The sequence below is a fragment of the Leucoraja erinacea genome, chromosome 4 (genome assembly GCF_028641065.1).
Source record: "Leucoraja erinacea ecotype New England chromosome 4, Leri_hhj_1, whole genome shotgun sequence".
Taxonomy (NCBI): Eukaryota; Metazoa; Chordata; class Chondrichthyes; order Rajiformes; family Rajidae; genus Leucoraja; species Leucoraja erinaceus.
The window spans coordinates 82,587,162-82,610,913 of NC_073380.1; the positions used below are offsets into that span (position 1 = coordinate 82,587,162).

The following is a 23,752-nucleotide window of genomic DNA, read 5'->3' on the forward strand; positions in this document are numbered from 1 at the left end:
TACCACCATTGATGGGACCTATAGGAGGCACAGATGCAAATACTTCAAAAGTATATGGTGGAGAGCATACTGACGGGGGGGCCTTTGAACATTCAGGGCCTGATTCGGAAATACAAATGCTCAAGAATGAAGGATTCTGCAGAAAGTGGTGAACATTACCCATTTGATCACGTACTGACGTCACCACAATGAAAGAGTTCTACACGAAGCATTAGAAACATAGAAAATAGGTACAGGAGTAGGCCATTTGGCCATTCGAGCCAGCAATGCCACTCAATATGATCATGGCTGATCATCCAAAATCATTACCCCATTCCTGCTTTCTCCCCATTCCTCTTGATTCCATTAGCTCTATGAACAATATCTAACTCTCTCTGGAAAATATGCAATGAATTGGCTTCCACTGCCTTCTGTGGCAAAGAATTCCACAGATTCACAAATCTGGATTTAAAAATGTTTTTCCTCATCTCAGTCCTAAATGGCCTACCCCTTATTCTTAAACTGCGACCCCTGGTTCTGGACTCCACCAACATCGGGAACATTTTTCCTGCATCTACCCTGTCCAATCCCTTAAGAATTTTATATGTTTCTATACGCTAGACAATAGACAATAGGTGCAGGAGTAGGCCTCTAGTGCAGATCCCCTCTCATCCTATATTCTAGTGAATATAAGCACAATCAATCCATTCTTTCATCATGTGTCAGACATTCATCCCGGGAATTAGCCAGGTGAACCCACGCTACACTCCCTCAATAGCAAGAATGCCCTTCCTCAAATTAGGAGACCGAGCAAACCGGAAGAGCGCAAGATCATACTTTTAGATAGATGGATAAGGGAGAAACGGGAGATTAGAGAGAGTGGGACCTCTCAGGAATCAAAGCGGTCACCTTTATGTGGAAATGGGAAAGGTACTAAATGAGTATTTCTCCTCTATTTACAGAGGAAATTGAAGCAGTCACTGGAAGTGTCTTGAGAGCAGTCAGGGTTACCGTCGAATATGTAACGAAGGTACTGTCGTGTTTGAAGGTAGATAATTCCCCAATGCATGATCAGATATATCCGAGTACACTGCGGGAAACTAGAGAAGAAATTGCGGGAGCCCTGGATGAAAATTACGAGTCGTCGTTAAATACAGGAGAGGTGCCAGAAGACTGGAGAGAGGCAAATGTTGTGCCTCTTTTCAAGAAGGGCTGCAGAGAAAATGGCAGGAACTATAGGCCGGTGAGCTTAACATCTGTAGTTGGTAAGTTACTGGAGAGTATTCTGAGGGATAGGTTGTACAGGTATTTAGATGGGCAAGGGCTGATTAGGGATAGTCAGCATGGGAGGTCGTGTCTCACAAATCTGATTGATTTTTTTTGAAGACGTGACCAAAAAGGTTGATGAGGGCATAGAAACATAGAAACATAGAAATTAGGCGAAGGAGTAGGCCATTCGGCCCTTCGAGCCTGCACCGCCATTCAATATGATCATGGCTGATCATCCAACTCAGTATCCGGTACCTGCCTTCTCTCCATACCCCCTGATCCCCTTAGCCACAAGGGCCACATCTAACTCCTTCTTAAATATAGCCAATGAAGTGGCCTCAACTACCCTCTGTGACAGAGAGTTCCAGAGAGCTGTAGATGTTGTGTACATGGACTTCAGTAAGGCATTTGACAAGATTCCGCATGGTAGGCTGCTCTGGAAGGTTAGATCGCATAGGATCTAAGGAGAGATAACTGAATGGATAGAAAATTGGCTCCATGGAAGGAAGCAGAGTGTGATGGTGGAAGGTTGCTTCTCTGACTAGAGGCCTGTGACTAGTGGTGTGCCTCAGGGTTCGGTGCTGGCCCGTTACTTTTATTGAATTGAATTGTTGAATTGAATCCTTTATTTGTCATTCAGACCTTTCGGTCTGAACGAAATGTTGTTGCCTGCAGCCATACATGTAATAATAACAACACAAAATAAACACAAATTAACATCCACTACAGTGAGTTCACCAAGCACCTCCTCACTGTGATGGAGGCAAAAGTCTTAGAGTTACTGTCTCTTCCCTCCTCTTCTCCCTCTGCGCTGAGGCGATACCCCACCGGGCGATGGTAAGTCAGTCCTGTGGTTCAAGCTCCGCGGCCTGGGGGTGGTCGAAGTTGCCGCCCTCCAGTCCAGCGGACGCAGCTGTTGCCACGGGAGCTCCGGAAAACAGGCACCAGCCTGTGATCTGCGAGCTCCCGACGATGTCGTCCACTGGCCCGCGGCCGAACCCCGGTTTCAGGTCGCCACTGCCTCAGCCACCGGAGCACCGTCTCCGCCCCGCACCGGGCCGCCCACACGGGAGCGTCTCCACCCCGCACCGGGCTGCCCCCACGGGAGCACCTTCCAGCCGGGAGCCGGTCCGCCCACACGGGAGCGCCTTCCAGCCGGGAGCCGGTCCGCCCCCACGGGAGCGCCTTCCAGCCGGGAGCCGGTCCGCCCACACCGGAGCACCTTCCAGCCGGGACCCAGGCCGCCCTCACGGGAGCACCTTCCAGCCGGTAGTCGCGCTGCCCGCACGGGAGTGTCTCAGCCCCGCGCCGTCCGTCCTCACCGGAGCGCCGAGTCGTGCCGCTGCCAGAACGCCACCGCAGCTCAAAGACCAGGATCCTCGAGGTTGGTCGCAGGTTGGAGGCCGCCAGCTCCGCCATTAGGCCTCAGCTCAGGCGGGGGAAGAGAAGGGGGATACGACAAAAAAGTCGCATTCCCCCGAAGGGAGAGACAGAAAGCCCCCCCCACACACATAACACCACCTAATAACCAAAAATTGAACTGAACTAGACAAAAAAAACAACACAAAAAAGTAAAAACAGACAGTCTGCAGGCGAGCCGCAGTCGTTTCACAGCGCCGCCACTTACGGAACATCAATGATTTAGATGATAACATACAGGGCAAGATTAGCAGGTATGTTGATGATACAAAAGTTAGTGGTTTTGCAGATAGTGAAGATGGTTGTGAAAGATTGCAGCCAGGTGGGCGGAGGAATGGTTGATGGAAAATACAGAATTGTTGATGGAAAATGGTTAATACAGAAAAGTGTGAGGTGTTGCATTTCGGGACGTCGAACAAGGGCAGAACCTACACAGTAAATGGTAGGCTTCTGGGTAGTATGTAGAGCAGAGGGAATTAAGAGTACAGGTGGATGGTTCCTTGAAGGTCGAGTCGCAGGTTGATAAGGTGGTCAAAAAGACTTTTGGCACTTTGGCCTTCATCAGTTGAAGAGTATTAAGTATAGAAGTTGGGAGGTCATGTTGCAGCTGTATAAGATGTAGGTGAGACTGTATTTAGTATACTGTGTCCAGTTCTGGGTAGGAAAGATATTGTCAAGCTTGAAAGGGTTCAGAAAAGATTTATGAGGATGTTGCCAGGACTAGATGGGGTAAACTATAGGGAGAGGTTGAGCAGGCTGGGTCTCTATTCCATGGAGCGCAGAAGGATGAGGGGAGGTCTTACAGAGGTATACAAAATCATGAGAGGAATAGATCGGATAGACGCACAGAGCCTATTGCTCAGAGTAAGGGAATCAAGGACCAGAAGACATTGGTTCAAGGTGAAGAGGAAAAGATTTAATAGGAATCCGAGGGGTAATCTTTTCACACAAAGGGTGGTGGATGTATGGAACAAGCTGCCAGAGGATGTAGTTGAGCCTGGGATTATCCTATCATTTAAGAAACTGTTAGACAGGTTCATGGATAGGGCAGGTTTGGAGGGATAAGGACCAAGCGCAGGCAAGTGGGACTTGTGTTGCTGGGACATCGTTGGCCGGTGCGGGCGAGTTGGGCCAAAGGGCCTGTATCACTCTATGACTCCATGACTTGTCAGTGATTGAGACTGAACCAATTAGGCAGTAATTGGCTGCATTTGATTCATCCTGTTTTTTGTTAAAAGGACAATTTTCACATTGTTTGGCCACTATTGTAACTATACTGGAATGGCTTGGACACTATGTCATCATTAATGGACCTGTGTTGTGTTGTTCGCCTTCATTCTTTTTGTGAATGAAGGCGAACAACACAAATCAGGCTCAGGAAAGGCTTCTTATAGCTTTCTTACAGCTATTTCAAGTTCTTGAACTGACTTGCATAATGCCAATAATACTGTCTTGGCAACAGAATACAAAGGACCACAGCCTGCATTACCATGGTCTTGTTTTTTAATTGTGTTTTGCACTAATGTCCTATTTATGTTTTTGTAGGTGCCTGTGATGCTGCTGTAAAAAATATTTTAATTAAACATATATCTTTTCATACTTGTGTATATGACAACAAACTTGAATTTACGTTCTTTTATTGCCATTGCATTCTGTTGAACCGAATGGTTTAGATTTGACTTTGGTCAGAATTCCACTTAACAGCTGATTAGAAACAAAATCTTTTATGAAATTGAGTTATCAGTTATTCTGATCATTCCTTTGATTTTTTTTTAGCTGTTGCTGAGGTGAAACTGCGAGAGGATCAGTATACTCTGGACCATATGCGTATCTATGGCATGTACAATTATTTGCACTGTGATAGGTGGTATCAAGACAGTGTCTATTATGTCGATCAACATGAGAGAGTAATGCACCTGGCTGTCACTTTGGTAAGTCCATCTTTTGTTTGTTTTTAATGTCTTGGAAGAATATTGTAAGGTTACGATGTGAAATCAATCTCCTTGAAGGGCCCTGTCAGATCAAATACTATTTTTGTCGCATGTATATGATAGAATTTAATTAGATTGAAATTAAATAGTTGCAGTTAATTTATGTTAAAGCGGTAATGGGGTCCATTTTCTTTTCTTTGTTAATGAAATGTCAAACAATGCAAATTGCGATAGTTTGGGAAGGCACTTTGGTTGGCGTGGACATATTGGGCTGAAGGGTCTGTTATTTGTGCTGTACAACCCAATTACTCTGAGGTCTTTACCATTTGTTTAAGGGAAAACAGTAACACTCATTTTTAAAATCAAACTATCACATGATAGTGAATCATATGCAGCTTTTCAGATACCTTAACTAATCAAATGGTGGCTAGATATTTTCTCATTTTCATTCCTTGCTGTTGTTAAAGTTCGTTTCACCTTCACAGACAACAAGACAAATCAAGTCAGTAAGGCAAAGACTTCTTCACTACGCAGCGGGAGTGGGCAGCAGCTCCACGCATGATAGATCACATTCTCACAGCTCCTCCTGGCCCCACTCAAAGAACAGCATACAAGCATTGTAATAAACTCCAACCATATCCATATATGGTAAAACTAAAACACTACAGCTTCTTTCGATATTAGCAAAGCTAAATCCATATCAGGCTTATCCAATAAGGAATTATTCCTTATCTCTACAGTTTTGCGCTGTTTCTACAGTTTCACAAGGTTTTGTTTCTTTTAACCTTGAGAAGTAAATATCAGTACTTATGCATACTATAGGGTCAATAACCTCACCTCCTCCACTATAACACTGAACACCGGAGTGCCACAGGGCTGTGTGCTCAGCCCTCTCCTCTACTCCCTCTTCACCCACGACTGCATCCCAAAGTACGGATCCAACGCCATTATTAAGTTTGCTGACGATACCACGGTAGTAGGACTGATCAGCGACAACGATGAGTCAGCCTACAGGGAGGAGATCCAGCACCTGACAGCCTGGTGTGCCAACAATAACCTCGTCCTCAACTCCAAAAAGACGAAGGAGATTATTGTTGACTTCAGGCAGACCAGAGGAGGCAGTCATACCCCCATCCATATAAACGGGACTGAGGTGGAGCGCGTCTTCAGCTATAAATTCCTCGGAGTACATATCTCGGAGGATTTGTCCTGGTCCCTCAACACCTACAAGTTGATCAAAAAGGCACAGCAGCGCCTTTACTTCCTGAGGAGGCTCAAGAAAGCCCACTCAGTGGCAAGTACCTATTTTTTCAGATGAGGACTATACATAATATTCCAAGTCTCACCAAGGCTTTGAATAAATAACAAGGCACCTTTGCTTCTATAATAAAATAGAAAATGTTGACAAGCTTCAAGTCAGCCGGCATATGTAGAAAGAGAAACAGAGATAAAACTATTTGTTTTTTGATTTCTAACATTTGCAGTTTTTTTAAATGTTCATCTTTACTGCTATATAACAGTACCGCCTTAACTATTTGCTGCACGTGCAAGTCTGCTTTCAGGACTAGTATATAAGGATACCTGGGTCCCTTTTTACATTTTCACATTTCAATCCAATCTAGAGAACATTTTTTATATACTCCCTGAGATTGCCCCCCTTGCTGTACTGCTAATTTGTTAATATGTATACGTAGATTAAAGATGCTAATGATAATTGTATTAATTATTAATTATCATTGGTTAAATGTGCCTCCAATTTCACGATTTATTCTATTTAATTCCAAACACTTTTTCTGCCATTTTCCTGTCAGAAAATGTATCAGATCATAATTGCTTTCTACATCCAAGTGACTGGCGTGTTAAGCTTGACGAATGTCCAAACGTTCATTATTCATTACATCATACGTGCTATTGCACCCTCTTTCTAACATGTGGGGATTTTTTATTTTTTAACCAGTTGCTTATTTGATCCCATGTGCTACTTTAAAATCTACTTTAATCTGGAACTTTAATTTGTACTTGTGTACTTGCAATGGATATTTGCCGAATTGAAATAATTTTCATCAGCGGAGGCTTCACTATTTTGATGAGCGAGATTGATCCTCTGCCATATCTCTGAGCTCTTTCAAACTACATCCAATGTGTCCTGGTGGTATTAATCCCTTGCTTAGCGTTTTCCAGAAAAAAAAAAATCGTTGTTGCATTGTTTATGGGAGTTTGCCGAGTACAATTTGAGCACAATTTGACTACTTTGGTTTCTACATTATTATATTCAATTAGAAGTATGTATGAACGTAGGGAGCAATGCTGTCAACATTTATGCCAGGTCTGCGATCTTGGCATAAATTACCATTTTTTTGGCACATTGAAGGCAACATTTCATTAATAATATGTGCAGTTGGCTGAGAGGAGGCTCTGGAAATATGGGAAGTATCTATAATCTCTAGGGTCTGCCCATGAAGTAAACCAACTCTCCCCCCCCCCCCCCAATCCATTTACCTACATTGCACGCTGCCTCGGGGTAAAAACCAACAAAGAACAAGATCACTCTAACCTTGGTTATTCTCTCTTTTCCCATCTGTTGTCAGGCAGAAGGCACAGAAGCTTGAAACCACATTCCACTCGATTCAAGAGCAGCTTCTTCCCCGCTGTTCTCAGACTCTTGAATCGTCCTCTCATATTCTCGGGATGCATTCCCAATCTTCCAATCTACCTTATTGCGACCTCTGCACTATTTTTAATCTGCATTTTCTCTGCAGCTATCACGCAATTTAGTTTGGCATGAAGAACAAAGATTTTCACTATATTTTTGTACACACTAGAATAAGTTGGACCCGTTGGGTCCCTGTCACACGGGAGGCCTGGACACCTAGCGCAACCCGTTCCCCAACGCAATATTCCACCAATCACACGTTCCCCCAACACCACCCATTTCCCCCAACGCAACCCGTTCCCCCAGCGCAACATACCACCACTTATCCACAGCCCCCAACTGCGCAGGTGCGGCTCATTTCCCCACATCCCCAGCACTACCTCCCTCGTGTCTTAACCCTACCTCTTCTTTCCCCTCTCCTCCTTCCCTCCTCCAATCCCTCCCTCACCTCTCCCTCCCTCACCTTACGACTACCCTCAGTCATTCCCTCCCTCTCTCCATAAATCGTCTCTCCTCCCTACCTCCCACCTATCCCTCTACAGGGCTCTCGCTTAACTTTTTTTCCCTGTTGCCAGCCGGGCAATCTGGGCTGCTTTTTAGGTTGCCAAATAACAGTTTAGGTGGTCATTTAAGACAGCTTGCATGACACGTGCGATAATGTGCTTGGACGAAGTGCATAGTTACCAGTCAGAATTATGGTCAATGAAGTATTCACATATTATTTCTGCTTCAAATAAAGTCACAAACTAAACATATTCTGCAATCAAGACATGATATATACCACAATGACGTGCAGCAAAATTACATTACAGTATCTCATCTCCTTTTACACGTTGCAATGAATGCAATTTCTATTATTTCTTTCCACTTCCAAACAAAAATGTGGTTGGATTATTCAGCGTATGGTCAACTTCAGCGAGATCAAGTACAGGCTTGGCGATCTCTTCGCACAAAACCTACAATCAGTTCGCAATAGCCAACCTGATCTCCCGGTGGCTCAGCACTTCAACTCCTCCTCCCATTCCGAATCCGACCTTTCTGTCCTGGGCCTCCTCCATGGCCAGAGTGAGGCCCACCGCAAATTGGAGGAACAGCACCTCCTATTTTGCTTGGGTAGTTTACACCCCAGCGCTATGACCATTGACTTCTCCAATTTCAGGTAGTCCTTGCTTTCTCCATTCTTCCCCTCCCATTCCCAGCTCTCCCACAGCCTACTGTCTACGCCTCTTCCTTTCTTTTTCCCGACCCTCCCCCCGACATCAGTCTGAAGAAGGGTCTCTACCCGAAACGTCACCTATTCTTTTGCTCCATAGAAGCTGCCTCACCTGCTGATTTTCTCCAGCTTTGTCTACCAACGGGATCCCACCACTGGCCACATCTTCCCATCTCCTCCCCTGTCGGCTTTTCGCAGAGACCACTCCTTCCGTAACTCCCTGATCATTTTGTCACTTCCACCCAAACCATCCCCTCTCCTGGCACTTTCCCTTGCAACCGCAGGAAATGCTACACTTGTTGCTTTACCTCCCCCCTTGACTCCATTCAAGGACCCAAGCCGTCTTTCCAGGTGCCTCAGAGGTTCACATGCACCTCCTCCAACCTCATCTATTGCATCCGCTGCTCTAGTTGTCAGCTGCTCTACATCGGTGAGACCAAGCATAGGCTTGGCGATCATTTTGCCCAATACCTCCGCTCGGTTCGCAATAACCAACCTGATCTACCGGTATTCGTTGAGACATGTTATTGCGGATGTTGTTTGGCACTGGTATGATGGTGGCAGTCTTGAAACACGATGGGACAACAGCCTGGTTCAGCGAGGTGTTAAAGATGTCAGTAAGGACATGTGCCACCTGTCCACGCTCCCAAGACACTGTGACATCTAAGTTCATAGGGCTTCCAGAGGCTGCAGCTATTGTCTTGGGATTGTGCAGCTTGTTCCTCCACTGTCCAATCGCAGACTGCTGTATAGTAGTGGCAAAAGACAGTTTCTTCACCCCCCCCCCCCGCCGCCCCAGAGAAGCGGATCTCATGCTTGCCGATGAGAGGTGCGAATCATACTGAATACAGTAAAGTAGTTGCACACATTCTGGGAGGATGCCTTATGTATAGGCGTCTCTGCATGGTAAATAGAGAATTGGTACGGGTTCAACACAGTTGGGGCAGTTGTACTGCTCTCACTGTCACGGAGTGTAACTGCTCTGCTGCTGTCTGAATGTCTCCATTGTGGTTGGCCTAGCTTCCCATACACTACTGACCATGTACCTTTATTGATGGCAGGTTATCTGGTTGTCACCACTAGTCCTGCCTTTAGCACCACTGACAGTTCTGCTGCTGATTATTTTAATGATGTTGCAATCTTGATCACTGCAAATAATAACTGATTTCAGTTTTATTTTTATTTTTATATTTTATTTTATTAGAAGTAAGTACAATCATATGGCACCAAAGTGCCTAATATATATTTTCATAATACATTTTATGTACAGCTTCTTATTTTTTTTGTTATATTAAAGAAAGATTAGAATAAGAAAAATAAATTTGATAGTAAAGGATAGAAAAGCGTGAGATATATAGTGTGTGAAGAAAAAGAAGAAAGACGAATGAGTGAAGAAAGTTGAGAAAAAGAAAATTAAAAAAAGAGAATAAGACATTAAAAATGTTTTTTTAAAAGGGTAAGGAGATCATTGTTTATGATCTTGACCAACCCTCGTCCAGTCCTGAAACAGTTAGCTTTTACAATTGTGTTGCACCATATGATTCCAAAAAGACGACAAATGGAGACCAACTCGTTATGAATTGGTCTGATTTATCCATTAGGAGGAATCGCATTTCCTCAAGATGTGCGGTGTCCAACATACTTGCAATCCACATTTTAAGCGTTGGTATTAATGTATTTTTCCAAAATTTAAGTATTAATTTTTTTGCTATTATTAAATCATAGTTAAAAAATAAATTTTGAGATGTGTTCAATTTATTCCCATCTTCATTACTCCAAATATAATCATTTCAGTATTAGGTTCCATTCTTATCTTGAATAATTTCGTAAATATTTCAAAAATATCACTCCAAAATCTATAAAGTTTTATGCAGGAAACTATGGAGTGTGTTATAGTTGCGTTTTGGGATAGACATTTATCACAAATGGGGGATATATTTGGATAAAATTTGTTCAATCTTGTTTTTGAATAATATAATTATAGCGGTGAATCTCTGGAACTCTGCCACAGAGGGTAGTTGAGGCCAGTTCATTGGCTATATTTAAGAGGGAGTTAGATGTGGCCCTTGCGGCTAAGGGGATCAGGGGGTATGGAGAGAAGGCAGGTACGGGATACTGAGTTGGATGATCAGCCATGATCATATTGAATGGTGGTGCAGGCTCGAAGGGCCGAATGGCCTACTCCTGCACCTAATTTCTATGTTTCTATGTTTCTATTATGTCTTACATTAATCGAACATTTGTGAATATATATCAAGTACTTTTCCCATGTAACCTTCGTAATTTTTTATCATTAGTTCCCGTTCCCACTCTTCTCTAAGTACCTCCGCCGCATGTGTGCCGAGGCTTTTTCCCGTCGATGAAAAATGACAGAGATATTAATGTTTTTACAAAATTCCCCTTTCTCTCTGCTGCCCCCGCTGGCAGCAGGGGGAAGGGAGGGACTATAAAACCAGGAAGTGTGCCTCAATTTGTCTGCAAGATGGAGCTCTGTCAATTAGTCTCTGTCACTCTGAGCTCTGAATGACACTGAACAAATGTCTACAGCACTGTGAGTACTCTTAATTTGGTTTGAAAATGAAAATATAGTTAGTTTGAAGTAAAAAAGCTCTGCCTGCAAATGGTTGTTTGGGTTTGGGTTGAAGTAAAAAGGCTATCAATTTCTCAATCCTGATGTTTTATTGCAGATGTAACTGTAGAATCTAATTCCTTTAGAAATTAATGAGTACTAATTGTTTAATCTATCTCTTTAATTTCCCTTTCATAATCCCATTTGCTTCCCCTGATCAATATTCTGATTACTGTGGGAAATTAAAATCTGATTACTGTTGGAACTTTAAGGTGCTTGTTTTAGAGTTTACATGTCTCAGTGGAGTAGGTGAAACTAATTGAAGGGTCTTTTTATTTCATGTATTTTGGGTTTTTATGACTGTTGGCAGATCAATTACCCTCCTGCGATAAATAAAGTTCTATCGTATCATATGGTATCGTTGCCTGCTCAGAGATGCCATAGGCATTCTGTAGAGGTCCCAGGATGCTGCCAGATTTAGTGCAAGCATACATTGTTTAGCTTGTTAGAAGCAGTGTCTAGCTCACGGCCAGGTGACCCTTTTCCTGTTACAGCCAATGTAATAGATAAGAGGGCTTCCACCTCTGTTCTGGCCGTGTAGACTGATTCATTAGAGAACTAACTCCTTGCTCAGTGTTCATTTCCATCCTATAAATTACACCAAGCTGGCAAACGCAGCCAACACAACAATTTTGTTTATTTTAAAGCTTCCACAAGGTTGCTGTAATTATTCTTTCATGAATTCCTTTGCTCACCTCTATGTTGTAGTTTTGTCCTGTAGTGCTTATTTCCCTGTATGATGATTACATGCTCTTAAATTCTAGGTTTAAATTGCTGGCTGCATTTGTTGTATTTGTAATTGCCTTAGTTACAATTTCTAATGGTTGTTTAAGGCATATATATGATGTAGGATCTTAAAGTGTCTGCTACGAGTGTATATATTTTCTAAAGATTCTATTTTTTTTTGACTGATCCTTGAATTTAAAAAATGCTGTTTTTATTCAAAGGATACAGCAATAAGCAAGCCCAGGGAGGTATTCCGACTCTCAGCAGATATTAAATCTTGTGATACACTGGTCTGTGCTTCGATGCATTTTACATCGCCTACATGGGTAGCCTTATCTGATGGAACAGGAAAACTGTACCTCCTCAGAACGAACAACCGTGGACCAAATAACACTGACAAGTGGGAGGTAAACTAAGTTTATTTAATCAGATGACCTAGGGATAGACAGAGTTGACGTGGAAAAGCTTTTCCCACTGAGAGTAGGGAAGATTCAAACAAGGGGACATGACATGAGAATTAAGGGACTGAAGTTTAGGGGTAACATGAGGGGGAACTTCTTTACTCAGAGAGTGGTAGCTGTGTGGAATGAGCTTCCAGTGAAGGTGGTGGAGGCAGGTTTGTTTTTATCATTTAAAAATAAATTGGATAGTTATATGGATGGGAAGGGAATGGAGGGTTATGGTCTGAGCGCAGGTATATGGGACTAGGGGAGATTATGTGTTCGGCACGGACTAGAAGGGTCGAGATGGCCTGTTTCCGTGCTGTAATTGTTATATGTTATATGGTTATATGGAATACTTATTTATAAAATTTTCCAGTCTGCATTATTGTTTGACAATTGTTTAAGTTTGTCTCAACTTTATTGCAATCTACACAAGTATGATGAGGTACAGGCACAATGAAAAATTTTGCCAGCAGCAGCATAGGCAAATAAACTCAAATGCAAAAATAAATTAAACGTAAATTACACACAGAATTACAAAAGAAGACTGCAATAAAAAAGAACATTAATGTAAAAACATTACCAAAATACAAGTCTATAGAGTACAATAGGTAGTCCATAGTATCCGTTGTCGAGGTTGAATGAGAATTGTACATAATCCCACCACTGTGATCCTACCACCAGTCACATCTTTCCATCCCCACCTCTTTTCGCAGAGTCCACTCCCTCTACAACTCCTTGGTTCATTCATTCCTTCCCACCCAAACCACCCCTCCTCAGGTACATTCTCCTTCAATCGCAGGTGCTGTAACACCTATCCCTCCACCTCGTCACTTGTATCCATCCAGACACCCTAACAGCATTTCCAGTTGAGACAGAGGTTCACGTGCACCTCCTCCATTTACTGCATTTGAAGCTCTTAATGTGGCCTCCTTTACCTCAGTGAGACCAAGTGTAGATGTAGCGATTGTTTTGCTGAACACTTTCGCTAGGTTCTTCTAAATGTGAAGTATCCTTCTGCATTTTTTGCAAACCAGCATCTGCAGTTCCTTGTTTCTGCCTTTTAAACATCGAGATAATACCTGCCTCAATTACTTTCTTTGGCAGCTTGTTCCATCCACCCACCACCTTCTTGTGTGAATAGGTTGCCCCTCAGGTTCCAATCAAATCTTTTCTCTCTCATCTTAAATCTTTGTTCCCTGATTCTCGATTCCTATACTCTGGGTAATTGTGCATTTACCCTTTATATATTCCCCTCATGATCTTGTACACCTTTCTGAGATCATCCTTAATCCTCCTGTGCTCCAAGGAATAAAATCTTAGCCTGCCCAGCCTCTCCTTGTAGTTCATGCCGTCAAGACCTGGCAACATCCTCATAAATCGTTTCCGCACTCTTTCCAGTTTAACAGTGTCTTTCCTATAGCAGGGTGACCAAAACTGAACACAATACTACAAATGTGGCCTCACCAATGCGTTGCACAACCGTTCCATAACAGCCAAACTTCTATACTGATGTTGCTAATGTACCAAAAGTCTATTTAATCACCCTATCTACCTGGGAAGCCACTTCCAAAGAACTATATACCTGCAGTCCTAGAACCCTTTGCTAGACAACACTCCCCAAAGCCCAACCATTCACTGTGAAGATTCTGCCCTGGCTTAACTTCCCAGAATGCAATTCCGTACATGTAAACGCATTAAACTCCATTCCCCATCCCACTTGCCAAACTGATCAATCCTAGTGTAATTTTTGATAACTACCTTCATTTTCTACGATACCACCCACTTTAGTGTAATCTGCAAACTTACTAATTATTCTGAATCACCTGATTCCAAGCACACCGCTAGTCACAGGGCTCGAGTCCAATAAAACAACCTTCCACCATCACCCTGTGCTTCCTATGAAGCCAATTCTCTATTTAGTTGGCTAGCTCTCCCTGGATCCCATGCGATCTAATATTCCAGAGCAGCCTACCATAGGGAACCTTATCAACATGTAAATTCAAAACAGCACCCAATTCACCCACAGTCAGGATCAGGTCTCTGGCGCAGTGAGGAAACAACTCTATCACTGCACCACAGGGTCCCGCCCATTATATTGCAACTATTTTCATATTGGATTCTTTTTGTACCTTGAGAAGTTTATCTTTATCGGATCGAATCAAAGCAATGAACAAATGCTTTTTTAAAGTCTGAAAATAACTTTGAATAACTCCATTCTAACAAATTTGTACTTTGGTGATGCATCATTTTTGAGAAGGTTTAAATCTCATCTTTTTTTTCTTCTTGCAGATAATGTTCCAACAAGATCTTGGGGAACCCTTTGTGATAATTCATAGTCACTCTTACGCTAAAGACCATAAAAACTTAATAGATGTTGTTTTACTCAAGGCAGAGAAAGATGAATCTAACATCGAGGGAAGTGGATTTCACTCAGTAATAGATTGGCTAACCGTTTCTTGTGAGTTTTCTGGTAAGTACAGGTAATGATTGCGAAGATTACTTTAGAAAGCCTTATTGAATACAAATTTTAAAAGAAATCTTGACAAGAGTGAATAATGCTGGGAGGAAAAACAATAAGGCACACGGCAATGTTAGGAATTCATGTCCAGAATATCTTCCCCACTGCAATGAAAAATGATTGCTATTAGACTGCAAAATGCCAAGAAATAAAATTATAAAATTCTTTGGAGCGAAGGAAATAGGCAACGTTTCGGGCTAAAGAAGGGTATTTCCTTCGCTCCATAGATGCTGCTTCACCCGCTGAGTTTCTCCAGCATTTTTGTCTACCTTCGATTTTCCAGCATCTGCAGTTCCTTCTTAAATAATAAAATTCTTCACTTTCATTATTTACAATTATACTTCCATATACAATTTCTATTAAAATTTTAATTTTTATTTCTCACTTCTGCTTGACAAATTTGGTGGCTTGGTATTGTTAATGTACAAAAGAGTTTATTGGGTATCATACATTTTTGCAATTAGTTTCAGATCAGGCAGATTTGATGAGCGGATGCATTAAGCTCCAAGATCAAAACAAGAGTTGGTTGCAGGTGAAAACATTGATTAAGCAATTATCATTTGTTATTCCAGGGGTACATCCTTTTATCAAATTGACACTTTGTGTTGGATTGTATTTTCCGATGTTTATGTGCCACGAGCATCTGTTGCTGCAGATGTTAAGTGCCAGTGTGCTGGATGGCATTCAAACTGAATGATTAGCAATTATTCAAAGTCTAGAAATAATTTGCAGCCGATTTCTTCGATTTCACTTGGCTAGGTTGCTATCTACTTCTGTTTATTCAACTTCAAAGAAATTCAAACTAGTTTTTTGTGCACTTAAGCATGTGAATGGAACAGCTCATCAAAACAGTAGGAAGAATGGTAAGTTTCTGTGGAATTGCTTCATTCACTTTCCAGATGCCTCTTCACATATCTGAGCAAAGATATCTTTGTATCTGTGTGCTGTTTTGCTACAACGCTATTTGTGAATGTACTGCCCTCAGGCAAGGGACAGCGGCCCGACTAGGACCCCTGCTGTTGATCAAATGTGTGAACAAAGGTATTCAGCCAGTGAGGAATCGGTTGTGATGGAAAATTTTGATTTGGTAATAGTTTCAAATAAGCAACAGACTTTCAGTGGTACTTTAGAGCATAACATAAATTTAAATTAGCAGATACTTTGAATAAAATGAAATCAAAGTTAAGAATAATTGAAAACTCTGTCGGGTGAAGTATACCAAAACACAGTCAGCATTCTGAACTGTTTCATTATTCATAATGTAGTATTCTTCTTCAATACCCATTTGGCATACATTCTAGAAAGGTTGCACTACTTATGAGATGAATAGAGCTGGGGATGTGGAAGGTGTCAATTGCAGGAATTTTGAATTTTAGTGGTTGTAGGATTAGAAGAGATTACAGCAGTTGGGGGGATCAAGGCCATGCTGCAATTAAAACACAGAATTAGTTTTATTATCAAGGGTTTGGTGAGTCAGGAGCCAGCATAGATGAGCAAGCACAGGAGTGTTATGTGAGTGGGTTGGTTCTCCAGTGGTGTTTTATTTCCAGTTATATCAGCCTGTGGAAGCAACATATTGGTATGAGTGAGTATGTTTGCGAACAGTCATGGAAAGTTTGAGCACATGGGGAAGATGGGACTACACACTGTGAAACAGTATTTTTGTGTTTGCAGAGAGTAGCAAATGTGAAGTATTGCGGCACAGAACTATGATTGGAAGACTTGCTCCACATTATGCAGCTCTGGAACAGGATGGTACTGGCCTCATGATAGCTTCTGCCAAGCCTTTCATGTTCGTGCAGATTGATGGGAAGCCAGTGGAGGAACAGAAAATGGACACAAGGGAAAAGAAAGGTCAGATTTTGTGCCAGCGGAATTAGTTATTTCTCTCTTACTATTTAGAAACATAGAAAATAGGTGCATGAGTAGCCTATTCGGCCTTACCAGCCAGCACCGCCATTCAATATGATCATGGGTGAACATCCAAAATCAGTACTCGGTTCCTGCTTTCTCCCCATATCCCTTGATTCCTTTGAAGCTAAATGTGTATCATTCAGAAAAAAACGAGAAGATGGAGACAATTTGTGAAGCTGAAAACAAATTGGTGATCAGATGGCTGCTGCTTTCTATTCACGACATTGCAGCCGCTGACTTCCCTCGGATGCATTTGTTCCCAGCTGCTTCTGTTTATATCTACATTTGTGGTTTGCCGCACAGAATTGTATGCAGTATACTGTACAGAGACAGATCAAGTGGGCCAAGCTTCACCACAATGGTGTTTATCTTTCATACATTTCTTCACCATTGAATAGATTCTCTATTTATTTATTTATTTATTTTATCTATCTATCGGTATTTCATTTATTGTCATATGGAGGTCCAAACGAAATTTATTTACATTCATTAATTACATTTATTCACATAACTGTGATGGATATTCTCCATTCCTCCCCCCCCGATGTCAGAGTCAAAGTCAAAGCCCCCGTTTGCCCGCGGCCATTGAAGCCACTTTGCCAGCAGCGTGTACAGTCCCGCGACCATTCCAGCCGCGCGGGGCGGTGAAGGCCCCGCTCCAGGAGCTCACAAAACACAGAATTCAATTGCAGGAGCCCCGAAAAGCAGTCTCCCTCCACACGCGGGGTCGTCCGAAACATCCACTCACAGCATTTATCACATGCAGCAGGTGGAAGGCACAGCAATTGGCAGCAGCAGCTCCTCCACCATCCGGTTCGGCCAGCCCGCGAGGCAAACGGGACGGCTCCAAGTCCCTGGCTTCTTCCCGTCGGAGGCCGCTCCTCGTTGCGGCCTCAACGCCAATGGAAACCCGACGAGAAAAGGTCGGGTCTCCAGTGCAGGGAGAGATTCAGTTTCCCCCCCCCCTCCCCAATCCCCCCCACACACACACACCCCAACATAAAATAACAAAAACTACCCCAGACAAAAAAAATAACAAAAACGCTGGCCAAGCCCGCCATACCTTTAAAATTTATGGATTGCATTTATCACTGTGTAAGGCACAAAATGGCCATCCTTCCATTTTCCCCCCGAGGTCGGCCCAACCCTGGCAGTCGCCGCTGCGTTTACAACTTTTAACCTTTAAATTTATGGATTGCTATCTTGTATCCGGGTTTTTTTGTGGCCCCTAGGTTGAGTTTACAACTTTTAAAGTTTGATAAGAAGCTCCAAACCCATTACGCATTTAATTGCTTTGCATTGTCAGTGCAAAGTAAACATCTCTAGTAAATGAGGCCGCCATAAGAATATTTTTAAACAGCAATTGTCACAATCAGAAATGCATCACTGAGGAAAGTTTACTGAGAATGAGTTGAGGAAGTATTTTTGTTTCGAAACTCTGTAATGAATTTCTGTTGCATGAAATTAATTTTCTTGCAAAGGAACATTCCAAGGAATGAATTGTGCTGCATCCCTCCGTCTTTCATGAAGCTGAAGGCTAAAAAGGATAAACTAATGGTGATGGGAGAAATAGTGTTGTTATGAAATGCCAGAGAGAGTGTGTGCCTGAGGCATAGAACTTCAGATTGGAATTTCACACTTCAGAGCACCCACTCATTCTCTAATCTTATATAGGAAGAATGGTCCGTGAAGAAACCTGAGAGACTGTACTTCAGCGAGGAACATGTTTCAGTGGATGGCTGCAGTCTTCTGTCTTATGCTGAGCCATTTTGCTTTATGATAATTCTCCCTTCAAATTACCTGGGCTTATCTTCAATGGGTATGGCGAAGACAGACATTGGATGGGTTTTCATGTAACTATTAGCTTTGGTGACCTTAAATGAATTTTGCGTAATAAATTAGTATCCATGGTATGTTATTTATTTTATGTTTGCCTAAATTATCGTTGATGGATATTCAAATTTAAGAGTTTCCTCTAGAATTATTTCTATACTTGATTCTGACATCTTGGGAAGATGCATGTAGTACAAGATAATTAAGAATGTCAACAGCAAAAATAAATTGTTCTTTTTTTCTGTACTGAATGAGCATCAAAGATCAACTTTTTGTACAAGTCAAATTTGCATTTGTAGTTTAAGGTGTGGTATGCTGCAAGTTAAATTTTACTGTCATTTGTGCAAATTGATTCTGGCAGAATTGTGTGGTGGTGAAATGTGTGGATGCTAGCTGATTAATGTCGAGAAACAGTTGAAGGGAGTCATCTTCAAGATGTTTAATTCAATGGCTAAATATTGGCAGAATTCTGCCAATCAACTGTTACACAAAAATTTCTTAGTTTGGATTCACACTGATGCTGTGCTTATTTTAGGATGAAAGAAAGCAGGTTGTCTGTATGTATCAAAGTATTTAGCATTTAAAAATTTACTTTGCAAAAATCTACAATCACAGGGGATTTCAACCACTTCCAAATTAACGTATTTGTAATGTTACTCTTAATAAGCAAGTACAAAGTTAATTTACCTGTTACAAATTATTTGTCAAGTTCTGAATTATTCTGATATCAGAAATTATTGATATTAGGTTCTGGTGCTTTGCAGTGGAAGAAATTTAATGAAAAGCAAAAGATTGGACACTACCAAAATTCTCTGTGCATTTTCTCCTGCATTTATCAAAATTAACTGGACAACTGATATCTTATTGGTGCCATAAATATATAATGTAGGAAGCCCAACTAGCACACTCAAAAACAACTAAATTACCTAGCTTTAATTATTTTTTTAACCTCATTGTCTGAAGATGAGTGATGCATCCTATGGTTAGGGAAATAAAATAAACAATATCCTTAGATACTAAGACATCTCAAAATAAGTTAGCAAATAATTATTAGCTTGTGACTTGTTAGACTGAGCTGCAGGAACAACAATAAATGGTTGGCCTGAAGGCAAATTGTGCATGAATGCCAGAAAGGGGAAAGGGAAAATAGATTATGAAAGAAAACTGGCAGGGTACATACAAACTGACTGCAAAAGTGTTTATAGATATGTGAAGAGAAAAAGATTAGTTAAAACAAATGTAGGTCCCTTGCAGTCAGAAACATGTGAATTGATCATGGGGAACAAGGACATGGCAGACCAATTGAATAACTACTTTGGTTCTGTCTTCACTAAGGAAGACATAAATAATCTGCCAGAAATAGCAGGGGACCGTGGGTCAAATGAGATGGAAAAACTGAGTGAAATCCAGGTTAGCCGGGAAGTGGTGTTAGGTAAATTGAACGGATTAAAGGCCGATAAATCCCCAGGGCCAGATAGGCTGCATCCCAGAGTACTTAAGGAAGTAGCCCCAGAAATAGTGGATGCATTAGTGATAATTTTTCAAAACTCTTTAGATTCTGGAGTAGTTCCTGAGGATTGGGGGGTAGCTAATGTAACCCCACTTTTTAAAAAGGGAGGGGGAGAGAAAACGGGGAATTACAGACCAGTTAGTCTAACATCGGTAGTGGGGAAACTGCTAGAGTCAGTTATTAAAGATGGGATAGCAGCATATTTGGAAAGTGGTGAAATCATTGGACAAAGTCAGCATGGATTTACGAAAGGTAAATCATGTCTGATGAATCTTATAGAATTTTTCGAAGATGTAACTAGTAGAGTGGATTAGGGAGAACCAGTGGATGTGTTATATCTGGACTTTCAGAAGGCTTTCGACAAGGTCGCACATAAGAGATTAGTATACAAACTTAAAGCACACGGTGTTGGGGGTTCTGTATTGATGTGGATAGAGAACTGGCTGGCAGACAGGAAGCAAAGAGTAGGAGTAAACGGGTCTTTTTCAGAATGGCAGGCAGTGACTAGTGGGGTACCGCAAGGCTCAGTGCTGGGACCCCAGCTATTTACAATATATATTAATGATTTGGACGAGGGAATTGAATGCAACATCTCCAAGTGAAGTTCTCAGACTCCAACAAACATGTTAGTGAGGATCATATCCAAAAAATAGAGATGAATGTTTCTATTCCATTAGCCAAGACATTTGTAAGTCTGCAATTAGTTGTGTTTCTGTTCAATGCCCTCTTTAGGATGGGAGATTTATCATTTGCGACATTAAGGGGAGATCATTCAATTCTCTATTGTTGGAAATCCATTGACAAGAACACTTGAAACATAAATATTCTTTGCCATATTGCAGCCTAACTCTGGATGTTGCTCAGTTTGTGCTGAAATTGTGCTTGAACTGTTTCATTATTAGAGAAATTGAGTATTCTGCAAATGTCAATGAACACTGCTTATGTGGATCATTGATAATGGAATTGAAGATAGTTGCACTAAGGATTCTTTCAGGGGTAACTCCTACATCATATCCAGGGGCTGTAATTATTGGCCCATAACAGACATAGTCAGCTTCCTTTGTGCCTGGTATTATTGCAACCAATGATGTTTTTTTCTTCTGCTCTATTTACTTTAGAGGAGTTCATCATTCGACCAGCAAGATGTGTGCTTTTCCAGAAGGACTTGGTGAATAATAATTAGGATAAAAACCCAAAGTGTTTGTTTTACATTCATCCCTTTCATTTGTTGCTGGGATAATCAATAATATCTTTACCACAGGCTTAACACTAAGTTTGGTACAAATTTCCAGTTTTTTCCTTGGTTGTACAATCTGGCTTGCTTGCTGTCCAACGCCAGTGAACATTTTGGGGGACAGCAATATATTAATTTTAAATATTTCTAGTTAATTTTAATTTATGCATTTTAAAGCAGTATTCAATTTTCCAACATTTTAATTAATGAGCATTTCAGAAAATAAAGTATTTGAACTGTAAGACATTAATTTTCAAAGATATAAAGTTTATCTGAGTCGGCAAAATCCACAATATTATTTAGAAAAGAATGAAACACTGGAGTTGCTGAAAACATTTGGTCAGACGGCAACAACAGATACAGTGCATTCAGAAAGTATTCAGACCCCTTCACTTTTTCCACATTTTGTCATGTTACAGCCTTATTCTAAAATTGATTAAATCTTTTTTTTAATCATCAATCTACAGGCAATACCTCATAATATAAAAGCGAAAACAGATGTTTAGAAATTTTTGCAAAGTAATTAAAAATAAATAACTGAAATATCGCATTTACATAAGTATTCAGACCCATTCCTCAAAATAGTAAGATTAAACGAGAACTTACCAGTTTGAAGTTTGATTTTTATTTTATGAGGAGTTACGTTGGTGAGTACGTGAAGAGCCTCGCTCGTCCGCATGCGCGTCAATCTTCAAAGCAGCAGTGTGAAATCATCGATAACAGTAATTGACGTATCATAGTAAGATCAGAAACCTAGAACTACCAGATTACCTTTGTGAGAGAGGGTTGGGAGTGGAGGGCACGTACTCACCAACGTAATTCCTCATAAAATAAAGATCAAACTTCAAACTGGTAAATTCTCGTTTAATCTTATTATTTTACTTCGGAGACACGCGAGTGATTCCTTGAAGATTTCAAAGCTCTGTGATTTCATGCCGTGAGAAACGAGTCTACACAACCACAACTGCTTCATTAACAGATGAGGGAAACATTCATAATGCATACAGTCATGACATAGATTTAAAGCATGCTGATGCTGTTAAATGAAGTAATAATAATACAGGTGCACAACCTTTTATCCGACAGCCTTGGGACCAGACACTTTTCGTAATTTGGAATTTGACGGTCTTCGGAATGGAATTTTTTTAGCGTAGATTTTAATGGCTGGCTCGGTGGTAGAGTGCCCGGCTCATATCCGCAAGGTCGCGAGTTTGCGCCTTGATCCCGGCAGTTCCTCGGTCGCGAGTTTGAGTCTTCAACGTAGTTTTTTCTTGCAGAATAAATGTCTGTATGAAATGCAGTGTGTTGAATGAATTCCTGAATTTGTAAATGTGACCGCAGCATTGAATCACCTCCCGCACTCATGTCATCCTAGCGGGGCTACATGCCCTAAGGCGGCCTAAGGCGACATTTTCACACTCTTATATCCGTGTGCAGCAGAGGCGCCAAACGTGAGCTTTGGTGTGCAGACGACATCCTGGAAAAAATGTCTGGTTTCTTCCAGGTAGGCGATATACACTCCCGCGCAATATACCCTCCACTTCTCTTTTATGAAGGTGATTTAGTTCCCCTTTCTTCCAGGACCGACCCGAGGTTCCGCTGTCACCTCTGCGGGCCACCCTCGGTGAACGCTCACTCAACTTTGTCTTGGGATTCCTACTCTCCCACGCAATGTACCCTCACCTTCTCTTTTATGAATGGGGATTTAGTTCCCCTTTCGTCGAGGACCGACCGGAGGTTCCACTGTCACCTCTGCGGGCCGCCCTCGGTGAACGTCCTGTCTCCCTGTCCCTGGGATAGCAGGGGGCGATCAAACAGCACAATACCCCCCTCCCCCTCCCCCCCCACCGCCCCCACCCCCAACTCCAGAGGAATCCGCTCCCCGATGGGCCGCTACGGCGACAAGTGGCAGTTCGCCCACGGCCCGAGCTGCGCGACCCCAAGAACAAGACGCACCTTGCGCACTATCAGTTTCTGCCCATACGGGGAGCGTGTTCCTCTGGAGTTGGAGCGGGGCTGGGCTGGAGTTGCTGATCTGGGATCTCCGTGCTTGCAGTGGGCCTGGGGGTCGGTGTCTCGATGAGGAGGCACAGCTCGGGCTGTGGGCGAACTGCCACTTGTCGCCGTAGCGGCCCATCGGGGAGCGGCTTCTGGTGGTCCCGATGTCTCCCGCTAGTTTGCAGTTTTCCTCTGGAGTTGGAACGGGGCTGGGCTGCTGCTGGCTGTGGGTCTCTGGGATCTCCGTGCTTGCAGTGGGCCTGGGGGTCGGTGTCCCGTTGGTCCTGACGTCTCCGGTGACTGGCATTGCCGACGTGAAGACAGTGCAAAGCCCCCACGATGGTGCAATGGGCGGGGAGCTGGAGAGGGGAGGGAAGGGGTCACACACATGGCCGGGAAGCAGAGGGGTGTAGGTGGGGTGAAACTGAAGGGAGCGACAATCTGCTGCTGCCTGCACGCTGAGTTAAAAAGTTCCCACGC

General features: G+C 42.3%; 1 protein-coding gene across 1 annotated transcript in view; it reads left to right on the forward strand.

Annotated features, from left to right (window-relative positions):
• nudcd1 (NudC domain containing 1) overlaps nucleotides 1–23,752 on the forward strand; it is a 168,012-nt gene that overhangs the window by 90,352 nt on the left and 53,908 nt on the right. The window contains exons 3-6 of the mRNA XM_055634672.1: nucleotides 4,444–4,598; nucleotides 12,041–12,226; nucleotides 14,555–14,735; nucleotides 16,458–16,637. Of these exons, the coding sequence (XP_055490647.1) occupies nucleotides 4,444–4,598; nucleotides 12,041–12,226; nucleotides 14,555–14,735; nucleotides 16,458–16,637 (702 nt within the window). The remainder of the gene's footprint in view (nucleotides 1–4,443; nucleotides 4,599–12,040; nucleotides 12,227–14,554; nucleotides 14,736–16,457; nucleotides 16,638–23,752) is intronic.